The sequence below is a fragment of the Gadus morhua genome, chromosome 1, assembly GCF_902167405.1.
Source record: "Gadus morhua chromosome 1, gadMor3.0, whole genome shotgun sequence".
Taxonomy (NCBI): domain Eukaryota; kingdom Metazoa; phylum Chordata; class Actinopteri; order Gadiformes; family Gadidae; genus Gadus; species Gadus morhua.
In genome coordinates this window covers 5,168,755-5,181,254 of record NC_044048.1, presented here as the reverse complement: position 1 = coordinate 5,181,254, position 12,500 = coordinate 5,168,755, and the positions used below count along the sequence as shown (strand labels likewise).

Sequence of the window (12,500 nt, the reverse complement as noted above, 5' to 3'; positions counted from 1 at the left end):
TTTTTAACATATTTAACATATTCAATCCACTATTCAGTGTGTTTCAGCCCTGCTCTCTAAACCTTTCTTATTAAAATCTTTGACACAGGCAAACTGTTTCCCAGTGACCGTATTCAGCCGCATAGTGGTTGGGTTCTCGATGTTAAAAGCAGACCTGTACACCCTTGCAAATTGGGTGAGAGTACTAGCAAAAAAAAAAGGTGGACACACTGCACAGTAAGTAGTTCAATCTCATCTATGGTGCAGTTAGCACGCCATTTTTTCAGGAGTGTCGACACCAACCGAAGCGACCTCAGCATCATGGAAGTAGCAAGCACCCTCCTATTCCCAAAACGCGACTCCTTCAGGTCAACTACATCTTTCAGCGTGACGACATTGGCGCTACACAGAATATTCTGTAGCGAAGGGAAATTGGCTGGAGAGATATTCAGATGTGCCCTTCCAACCAGAGGTTCTTTGAGGAGCCAATGCAAGGAGATTATTAACAAAGGAGGCCAATTATTAATGAATCAGTACATTTTTGTACTGAAATATTTGACAATAGCCACCACCTTCCTTTAACACTTTCAGGTGCTCCCTCCAAATTCCTCTCCATGAATTCATCACTCCTCTGAAAGACATCCAAATTCTTGAAACCAACTTTCCTCCAGTTTAAATTATCTGGAGGACTTGGCACTCCGTCCAGCCATTGACCCAGCAATAGAGCCTCACTTTTGGAACAATTTCAATTGACCGGGTTCTGTCTTTTGTGATGTTTCGAGTATCACATTTTTGTGATGTTTAAAAACATCCCTAAATTCTTTATCAGTGCCACTAAGCACACTTTGACTTCACTGAGCTCAGGAACACACTGCAAATCACCAAACCATGATCTGAAAAACTCACAGTAGTAATTTCAGAAGTTTTTAAAATATTAAGATAATGGGCCCCATCTTGCACCCAGCGCAATTTACTTCCTACCCAGACATATGTATCGTTGCTAGTCTTCACACGGCGCAAAGGAGGTCATTTCCGGTCTCGGAGCATTTAGAGCGTTCCCTTTCGTCTTTGTGATTGTGCCATGAAATCGGCTAGTCGTTGTTTATTGTTAGCTACATTAGCCACTTTAGCAAACCAGCCCGAAAAACAACAACTTTACATTGTATTGCACACACAGCAAGGCCGTGCAATCCATAAATTGGTGACCGGAATATGTAATCAAGTGTGTAAGAGCATAAAAAATGACCATTGTGGTACAAATACAAAGAAATTAAATCTCTTCACTGCGCAGCCATTTTTGTTGAGAGCGTTATCAATGCTCTCGTTCTACTCTCAGAATTCAGAGAGATCAAGACAAAAAGGGGGCGTGCCTCCGAGAAATGCTGCAAGAAAGCTGGGAGATTTCCCGACTTCCGACTCGGAAGGCTGGCGTCCGAGGATTCAGGGAACACACCATCAGACCAACCCATGTTAGATTTTTAGAAGAGTAATTTATCTGTCGGTATAATAGCAACAGCGCCAGAGACCCGCCCACAAGCTATTTCCGTTTTGCGCTTCTCACTTGCGTTTCGGACTGCTAAAATAGGGCCCGATGTGTGAAGCATAAAAACCTGGCAAGCCTTGCAAAGGAAATCATATATTACTATGGACGTGAATCCATGAGTACTCTCTTTGCTCCTTGTAAAAAAAAAGAGGCTACATAAATATATCCAAAATTGTATCACTTGCAGACAATTAATTAAATAAATAATGCACTAGATCTTAATGTGGTTGGTTCAACAAAAGGATTGATTGATGTAGAAAAGGGTATTTAAGTCTGTTAAGTTTGAAAGAATGGATTCAAAAGTGCCTGTTTGGCAGGAGCTGATATTCTCTGTGTAAGAAACGTGAGAGGTCAGTGGAAATATATCTGGCCAGCCTGAGTACTTGTTGTGGGCTTCTGAAGAGGTGTGCTACAGGTAGTCCAATGATCTTTGAACACATTTTAATTTGATGATATCATTTTGCCTTATCTTTGACTGAAAGGCTACTCTGCCAAGCTGTACTACAATAAACCCTTACACTCTGAATCACTGACGTAAAGAACAAAGAAATGATTTAGCAACTTGCTCCAAAGGATCGTAATCTCTGCAGGAAAAAGTTACGCTGTTGTATCTTTTTGCAGGTACTTTCTATGTGAGAGGTCCAAATGTCTTAAAGTCATCTACGGTGTATTCTTGAGTAGGGTAGCCACTCCAGTGCAAACTACAATCAACAGTAGACACCAGTAGTTGGTGTATTCGGGCCTCGAGCAGGTTTCTTTTTGGTTTTAAAACTCATCCATTTGTGTGCGCTTTCGAGTTATTTGGGGCACTTTAACAGTTCATCCTATGCTTCCATTTGAGAAATGTCATCCTCTGCATCAATATCATCTACCTGAACTTATCGTCCACTGCTACACCATTCTGGGAATTATGTACGGATGCAGACTCAGTTTGAAATGCATCTTCCCCTGCTGGCTCCGTAGGGGTACTATGATGGGGGGGCTCGCCTCAGCTGAGGAGGTCTCGCCCTCTCCCTCTGTCCGAGCACTATTAGCTTCCACATCCTACCCGTTCGGGACGGTATCACTGGGGGTTTGTTCTTTATTTGCTTCCCCTCGCCATCAGCAGGAGTATCCCTTTTGTTCAGGCAAGCATGTACTAAGTGGCCAGTTTGGCTGTAGCCAAAGCACTTCCTTAGAGAGGAGGATACGCAAACTGAGTAATGAAACCCTTCTACCGGCACATTAAGAGTGATATCTAGATCCTTATTATCTTTCATGATCATGTACCCATAGCGTCTGAAAGACACAATATGTTTAATATTTGGGTTGCTACTGGAAATAGCTATCTTCCTGATAGGTTATGCTAGTTTGCCATGATCGTGCTAGTTTGTGCCACGTCGGTCATTTGCTGCTTTAATCCGGTGACCAATTTATGCATTGCACGGCTTTGCTGTGTGTGCAATACAATGTAAAGTTTTGTTGCTGTTTTCGAGCTGGTTTGCTAAAGAGACAAATGTAGTTTACAGTAACAACGACTAGCCAATGACTGTTTGCCCCGGCTCGTCGTGTAGCAATGTCAACAAAGAAAACAGGGAATGCTATAAGTACTACAAGCCAGGAAATTACGTCGCAAGGGTAACTTGTATGGATGGTGTACGATGCATCTCGAATGCACCATAAGGCTATCATAACCAAGGTCAGGGCAGACGCATCGGTAAGCTAAACTTAACTAAACCTCTAACAAAAAAACAAAAAAAGCCATGCTAACAAAAATAATAAGTAAGTAAAAAGACGAGAAAAGGTAGAGAAAGTGGTGAATTTGGCACTGCTGCCACACTCAGCACCACTCGCGCACGCAGAGGAAGAAAGAGCGAGAAAGACAGAGAACAGATGGATTGATAATTGAGATAGAGAACCAGAGAGGGTGAGAGAGAAAGAGAGAGAGAGAGAGAGAGAGAGAGAGAGAGAGGACCTCTACACTCAGTGGTGCAGGAAGAAGACCCTCATCACCCAAGCAACAAACTGTTCCAGCTGCTGCCGTCTGGCAGACGCTACCGCAGCATCCGGAATGGCACCACCAGACTCAGGGACACTCATCCCACAGGCAATAAGACTGTTCTCCTGAGCTACTCAGCTCACCACTATGGCACTTTATAGCAGTCGACATCTGTATAACAATGTCTGTTTACATTTCACACCTGTTCATGCTGCATCTATTTATAAATAAGAGTTATTATTCTATTTATTTTATTCTAATTATTTCATGTCCAGTATTGTAGTTTATTATTTATTTGTGTTTATTTAGGTCTCAGCTCTCTTTATTTCTCCAGGAGGTGTTTTATTACTTTTGGCAGAGTCTTGGCTAGGTTTTATGGAGTCCTAAGAAACGCTCTCGTGAATCTGGATTAAATTGGCTTTGACGTAGGGGTTGCGAGCTAGTGAACATACATACCTCCTTATCCAAAGGAGTGGACCGAGATCACCTGTGCAGAGGAAGAGTCCATTCTTCCTGTACCTCAATCAGGTGAAAGCGCTCTGAAACGCCCCAAACGACCCCTTGAATTTTTACTTATCTTTCTTCGGACTCTGACTTGACCTTCCCCTTTTTATTAACGCATGCCAAACTGGCCAAAACCAAGGAAACTAAAGGAACAAAAACTGAACTTAAAGGAAAACTAAACTTAACATATTTTTCATATTTTTGGGTTAGCCATTTAATGGTGTTTAAAGGGTTGTTTCTAACCTAACCTAATGTTATGGTTTCAACTGTTAAATTGTTGAATACTCTTGATTGCACTGAACTCAAAATCTATTTTATTTTTTCCTACAAAGTTTAACACAGTCAATTTAAAAGTAACCTGTGGCTCCAGTTAATCATTGTGATGTCACTTTATTCTGTCCCTCCTTACGAACCTAGTCACTGCTACATATCTGAGTACTCTACTGCCCCTAGAGGGTTACATATGCATGGCAGATTAGAATCTGACAGACAGGCAGACACGTATACTTTCTTGAAGAACCTCTGCATATACTTGCCTGTTTGGTGATGACCACACAGAATATATTCCTATTCCATCCACAGGCGGTTCAAGCAGACATTGGAAGGACATTCCACACACACACACACACACACACACACGCACACGCACCCGCACACACACACAAAGCTAGGGCACTCAACCAGTACCAAAGTACCAAAGTACTCAGTACCAAAATACCAAAGTCCCCTGGGGACTTTGGTACTTTGGTACCCATCATAGTGTTCACACACACAGAGAAACACAGTAAAAACACTGATACTGTAGACGCATGACAGCTCTACATGCTAGCCCCCCTCTGGCTTTCTGCACCTCTCCCTGACTTTCTGCACCTCCCTCCTCTTCCTCCTCTTCTCTTTTTTCCTCTGCCATTTATTTTCTCTTTTCATTTTCCCTCACTTCATTTTGTATTGAATTGTCCTTTCTTTCTTTCTTTCCACACACACCCACACACACACACACACACACACACACACACACACACACACACACACACACACACACACACACACACACACACACACACACACACACACACACACACACCTAAACACACATGTAAACACACACGTAAACACACACACACACACACACACACACACACACACACACACACACACACACACACACACACACACACACACACACACACACACACACACTCACAACTACAAACTCTGTCTCTGTCTCTCTTTATCTGTCTCTCTCGCTCTCTCTCTCTCTCTCTCTCTCTCTCTCTCTCTCTCTCTCTCTCTCTCTCTCTCTCTCTCTCTCTCTCTCTCTCTCTCTCTCACACCCTCTCTCTCTTTGTCTCTCTCAGTCCCTCCCTCCAGTTCTCTTCTCTCCAACAGCCAACATTGGTCTCTGTAGGAAATGAAGCGTCCGCCTCTGTTAAGGCCTCGCTAGCTGGATTCTCTCCATATTAGCACTTGGATGCTGATCACAGGCCGTAATGAAGTTGGCTCTTCACAACCATCCTTTAATGAGGCAAGAGCCATGCATATTTAATGTCCCCAACATTCCATATATAAACGCCTCTACCACCACGCTTGCTGGCTGCACCAAGAGTTGGCTGTGGCACTGTGTGTGTGTGTGTGTGTGTGTGTGTGTGTGTGTGTGTGTGTGTGTGTGTGTGTGTGTGTGTGTGTGTGTGTTTGTGTGTGTCTCATTTATCCTTCTTCTTAACCTTCCGTTTGGCTACATGTATTTCAGCCTAAACTCATTTGATACAGCTCTTGATTTTGTTTGTCACATATGTCACAAATCTACTAATGATTGTTGATGATTATCTGTGGGTCTGATTCTGTATTTTGAGACCAAAAAACCCAAGCTGGGAGGAGACTTGATGGCGCGGACAGCGAACTGTTTATTGTGGTCATCGAACTGTTTAAAGCTCTAGTGGATGGATTAGACTCGAGGTGATGCTGAGATCTGCAATCAATAAATTATCGAATATTCTTTTAGCTCTAAAATGAACCATGTATCTAGTCAACAATTTGTTATTGACAAATGCGCAGGGTTCCAGACTCATTTCATTAATGACCAGATTAACCTTAACTGTCCATCCATTGTATATTCCTTAAACATCCACACGTACATGCTCTGGAAACATTTCCCTTGGTAGGGTGAATTCCTGTTCATGTGTTCAGTAAGAGTACTTTGTTTTTCCATTCACCTCTTCACTGTGTTACTAGGCTAAATAATTTAAACCTTTTTTTCATTATTATGATTGAATGATGAACTTGTTGTTGCTGTTCAATCAAATTATATGCAGGCTTCTGATTGCTTTTGATCTACGTACTTAGCATATATCCCAGAGTCCCCACCCTTTACAGTGAATAACAGTTGGACAGACTCTTACCCCTAACCGTCCGCCAAGGCACCTTGATCTATTACAAAGGTACCTCGATCTATGACCAAGGTACCTCGATCTATTACCAAGGTACCTCGATCTATTACCAAGGTACCTTGATCTATTACCAAGGTACCTTGATCTATTACCAAGGTACCTTGGCAATAATCTATAGATGTTTTTTGTCTTTACAAATCACCTCATTAAACGACAGTTATTCGTCGAGGGAGGAGGAACTGGGTGAGGGATAGCTGAACTATGTAAAGGGACAGTCAAAAGGCCTCTTCCATTGGTGCCTAAAATGGTCTCCTTCAATGTCAATCATAGGGCTCATGGTACCAAGGCATAATTATCCAAAATGTACAATGATGTGAGGCCTAACTGGGTAAGATGTAACGAGTCTCCTTCAGATCAAGTTCCTGTGTTTTTGTGTGGTTGTTGTATCTGTGGTTATTACAACTGACCAACTTGAATAAGGATGTAATTGCCTTTGTCAATTTGTTGGCAAGACGATTCATTTTACTTGGATAATAATCCCCTCTGCCCGCTTCTTGTGTGCTCTGGTTGAAAGCGGAGTTTAATTGCATAACATTTGAAAAAATCGATCACAAACCTAACAGGTCGATAAACAAATTCTGTGAAATGTGGGCCCACTTCTTTACTTGCGATAAGCAACTACAATTCTCGGGAAGATCAATGTTATGGTGTTTTATTGTTTTTGCAAGTATTTTGTATATGCTGATTATGTTATCCAATAAACAAAGCAAAAATATATACACATTTGTATAGGCTCTCTGTAGGGCAGAGAGCCTATATTTAGAATTTCCCAAAAATATGCATGGGTGCTTTCATATAGTATAATCTATAGGGGCTATGTTAGTATAAATATGCATTGGTTAGGGATGGCATGGGTGTGTGTGAATACTACCTAGGCATGAAAAGAAACCCAAAGAAATCAAGGGAAGTGTTGCCACTGTGTGTGTGTGTGTTAATGTGTGTATCTGCATATGCGTGTGTGTTTGTGTGTGTGTTAGCGTGTGTGTGTGTGTGTGTGTGAGAGTGTGTGTGTGAACCTTTATGTGTATGTGTGTGTGTGTGAGTGTGTGTGTATGTGTGTGTGTGTGTGTGTGTGTGTGTGTGTGTGTGTGTGTGTGTGTGTGTCTGCGTTTCTGTGTGTATGTGTGTGAGCATGTCTTCAGGCTAAGCGCAGCACTAATGCTAATGTCCTCCACTGGAGAGGAGTTACGGCGCTCTGGGCCCTATCAGGGGTCCAGTCCTGGGTGTGTGAAGAGGCAGAGCAGTGCCTGGTGCCTGGCTGTGTGTGATATCACCAATGGGGTTAGAATACACAATTGCACGAACCTTGCAGAACCCTGCCCACCAATAAACAGCTTATATAAACACACACTTTGAGACACACATACAACACCACGGCAGATTCACACAATCTACGGCCTTCATATGAAAACTCCTCTTCTGATTAGGCCTCCCGTTGGTCGATCACGGGGGGTCGATCACGAGGGGGCTCGCTGCAGCGTCAAGATGCTGTCGCACAGCATCAGATCCACCACCTTCCAACACCCTCTGGTAGCCCATCTCTCCGCGTCATGAACCCCCTGTGATAAATTATTCGGAAAATGGCACAAGGCAGAGATAAGGCAATGCAATGCTACACTCTACTACTGAGAGAGAGGGGTGCTTGTGATAGCAAACAGACAGGAACCAATATATGGTGAGTGGGTGGGTTATATTTAGGAGTCGCCCTAGGAGTTGGTACACTGATAAACAATTTGGCAGCGAAGCAGCACAATCAGAGCTTTGTTAAATAAGCCTCAGAAAAGGCATGAGCAAAAAAGAAAGATGAATATTTAAGTGTGAATTAATCAACGAGAACTTGGGTGTCGCTTCTGCAGTGTTTTGGACTGATATGTGAATTGCGGTATTACTGCAAGGTTTTAATTGGTCACACATGCTTGGGTTCTTTGCCACATCGATGCTTGTGTTTATACAGTCAATACCGGTGCTTTGATGAACTGATCCATTGAACAGGCCTTTTGGCCACATAATGAGGCTTGCTCTCTGCCCCCTCCACCATTTTGAAGGTTCAATTTACTTTCTACACCGACGCATGTCGTTGCTAGTTTACACCCGGCGCAAAGCTGATTCCCCCCGCAGCAAACTCGCGCCACTACACTTGCGCCCTGAGAGGCGTGTCGGCGAAAAGCAGACGCGTGTTCAGGCGCAAATGATACATGGTGCTATCTTACTGATAGATTTTGACACAAAATCTTGGTTTAAGTGGCCTAGCGGATAGCGCAGTAGGTGTTGCTTTTTTGACGAGCCTAGGCAGGTCGGAACTGTAACATAAGCTTACACACACGTAGGCTGTACACAGCACAAACATGCGAACTAGTGAAGGGTCGTTCGTGCCCGAATCAGTTCGAATGACCGAATCTTTAACAAGAACGAACCAAACTGATTCTTCTCTCGCGTTCGTCTCTTCCGTCTCGTTTGTTCTCAGACTCGACTCTTCCCAGACCCTCGACTCGCTGACTCGCGAGTCTGCAAATTTTGACCCGTTGGTGGCGCTAGTCGGCTGGGTTTAGAGATCTGTAAATGAGTGGCACGAAACTTTCAGCCAAATTGCAGCACTTTTTACCAAGGCGTTCAATGGGCTGCCATAGCCACCAATGTCAGAGGAATAATAATAAGAAAACATAGAAACTAAATGTGCGTCTCGCAGCTTCGCTGCTTGAGCCCAAATGATACTAACGAAAACAATAGGGTTCCTACGGATTTCGTAGGACCCCTAATAATAATAATAATAATACTAACGATTACAATAGGCTTCCTACGGATTTCGTAGAGCCCCTAATAATACTAACGATTACAATAGGGTTCCTAAGGTTAATAGGACCCCTAATAATACTAACTATTACAATAGGGTTCCTACGGATTTTGTACAACCCCTAATAATAATACTTACGAATACAATAGGGTTCCTACAGATTTTGTAAAATGCAATCACCTCAGGGAAATGGAAATTTTCCTGTAAAAATGAGGGAATGGGAAGTCTTTCTTGGAGCTTGGCAGTAACTATACAGAATTGCCAGTGTCCGCTTGGAAAGGCTTTCAATGGGGCTTACAATGGTTGTAGCCAGTTTTGCATTAAGTCAGCTAGTTTATATTTGTGCAGGGACGCAGGTTTGTAAGTATGTGTAAGTGTATTTCCTTGTGTGTGCACGCAGCTTCGAGGGTGATCAAGTTGCCTAGATGAAGATGGTACATGGTACACCAATGCACTCACAGCCGCCATTACCAGCCTTGCTTGAGAGATAGCGAGTGTCGTCTCATTAGGGTAAACTGCTCCCCTCCCGATGATATGCAGTATGGATGCCGTTGTTTCATCTGCCGGCAGCCGCCTCCATCTGCCTCACCGCTGTGACACTGGCAGATAAACCCAGAGTAATGGAGGAGACACAGGGCGATGGCACAAGATGGCGGCCCACAGCACCCAAACCTTTTATCTCATTTCACTCACAATTTGCCCCACCTCTCTCTCCCCCCCTGCTGCCCCTTACCTCCCCCCTATCCCCCTCCCTTACAGGACAGCGCCACCATGCAGTTCTGTGCCAACAAGTTGGACAAGAAGGACTTCTTTGGCAAGTCAGACCCCTTCATGGTCTTCTACAGGAGCAATGAGGACGGAACGTGAGTGTTAATTTCCGCCCAGCTCCTTGGCCTGATGCCTCACGGCCCCTCCTGACCGGGCTACTGTTGTTCAGAAGAGCTGCCCACTGGAGCCGCTCTGCCCCAACAACCAGCTGCCCTTACTGTGTTTTTGCCGACTACTCTGCAGCTCTTCGGATAACTGAGCATGAAAACAAGAATGTTTATGTGGTGAGGTTGTAGTGCAGGCTGCATTTTTCTAAAGAGATTTTTTTCTTAATTCTTCTCCATTAAATTTGATTAATGGAGAGGTAGTATAAACACTGAGGTCATGGTTACTGCCCTACAGAGAGTCGTCTCCCCAAGGGTCAGAGAGGACTGTGTATACAACGCATTTACTAACATAAGCTATTCAGGGCAACCACAAAAACCACCAAAGTGTCTCACAAATTTTACCCTAGGGGACGGAATGAAATGCAGGCTGCCAATTAGTGGAACACCACCACGCAGCCGGGACTGGATCTACTTCCTTTGTGAGGTTACACCCACGTTTGTGTGGGTCACACCTTTTCTTTCCATAAAATCAAACCAGAGCTCTCCAAGGGTGTTGCAACAGTCGCGCCTTGCCCTAAGCTCACAAACTCAAAGCTGGCCTCAACAACCCGGTCACTAGATTTTGTGTCGTTTTGCATTTTTGTTTTGCGGGCAAAGTGTTGTTGTTGTTGTTGTTGTTGTTGTTTTTTACTGGTTTCTGCTTCTGTCTAAATAAGCGGTAGTGTGTGGATTCAGATGGTTAGTTGGCACTGGAGGTCTAGAGGATAGAATGGAAGTGGCTTGGCTCCACATGAGAGAGCAGGGCGTCATAATCTGAGAGGTTTTCAAGACAAGGGCCATTTTTGCTATGCATCTGCCAAAATAGCACGAATTGGCACTCAAATTAATTGTTCTCTGTGGATTAAAAGCAGTAATTTTGCGGAGAAGAAGTGCCCCTCAAATGGAGGAGAACAGGTGGAGGCAGTCTCGCAGTGTGGTTGCAGTTTCATTCCTGGCGACCTTTAACATACTCTCTTCTGAGGAGTACCCTTTCACCTGCCTTTCTTTTTCCTCAACGCCCACTGCTCGGTGACAAAACTCAAAATAGGCAAACATTACCACGATGAATACATTATTTATCCATTGAGCCTAGTGTTGTTCCTCTCTCCGGCCTCTGTCTTCCGTCCCCTCCCCACTCGTCCCCGGACGCCCTCTCTGCTGCAGCTTTACTATCTGCCATAAAACAGAGGTGGTGAAGAATACTCTGAACCCGGTGTGGCAGTCCATCACTATCCCAGTGAGGGCCCTCTGCAACGGAGACTACGACAGGTAGGGACTCAGCCTGCTCCTCCCCTCCCCCTCCTCCTCCTCCGCTTCCTCTTCCTCCTCCTTCTCCTCCTCATCCCTTCCTCCTCCTCCTCCGAGAAAGAAACACAGACTGCAACGCAAGCATGCATGCACACATCCTCTGAACGCGCACACAAAGATAAGGATGCATGCATGCATACACACATGCACAAGTGCACCAACATACATGTGCACATGCACACTCACACACACAACCACACACATGCATGCATGCCTACACACATACAAACACACACACACACACACACATGTCACTAATGCACATCGTCTAGGAGTACCTATACGAATACACATCACACTAACCCTAACCCTAACACTTACTGAATAGTTAATCATCCGATGACATCCTCTGTATCTGTTCTAACTATCGGATGTGGAAGCCTTTTTGGCCCTCTACAGAAGCAACAACACACAGCAAACGGGGGGTTACCACTACTACAGCCCACACATAAACAAATAAACCAGCAGAAATCAATGCCCTTCCCCCACGTCCATCCTCCAACAGACTATTTCAAAGCGGCCTGGTCCATAGCCTTGTATCATGGATTATATCTGGAGTATCCTGGTCCCCCTTTTAAACGGGCTGCTCTCTGTCCTTATCTACAGGCGCAGGGCTTTGGTTTCAGTCATAATGTCCCACTCCTCTACTCTCCTTCCCAGGGTGGGGAGAGTAGTTTCCCATAGCCAGGTGAATGCATGGATCATTGGATGGAATGACAGATGAACTACTGAATGAATTAATGCATCACTTGATTGATGGATCAGAGGAATAAATACATTTATAAAAAGGGGACGCTTTTAGTTTGGGAGCTTGATAGTAAAAATAATGGACAAATAACTTAATGAATAAACAAACAAACAGTTTGTAAATGGAAGAATGAAAATAGAAAGTCATTGAAAAGTCAACCAAAACCGACAGTCGACAATAAAATAAATAACCAAATAAATCATAACTCAGCACACAAATAATATGTATGAGTGTGGATGTCTGGAGCAAAGTTGTTCCTGGGTGGGAAGTGAGGAAGAAAGACAACTT

General features: G+C 43.9%; 1 protein-coding gene across 2 annotated transcripts in view; it reads left to right on the top strand.

Annotated features, from left to right (window-relative positions):
* The window catches only part of LOC115556095 (copine-5), a 114,907-nt gene that overhangs the window by 75,641 nt on the left and 26,766 nt on the right, over positions 1–12,500 (top strand). For both annotated transcript variants that reach the window (XM_030373260.1, XM_030373332.1), the window contains 2 exons: positions 10,002–10,105; positions 11,321–11,425. In XM_030373260.1, coding sequence (XP_030229120.1) covers positions 10,002–10,105; positions 11,321–11,425 — 209 coding nt within the window. The remainder of the gene's footprint in view (positions 1–10,001; positions 10,106–11,320; positions 11,426–12,500) is intronic.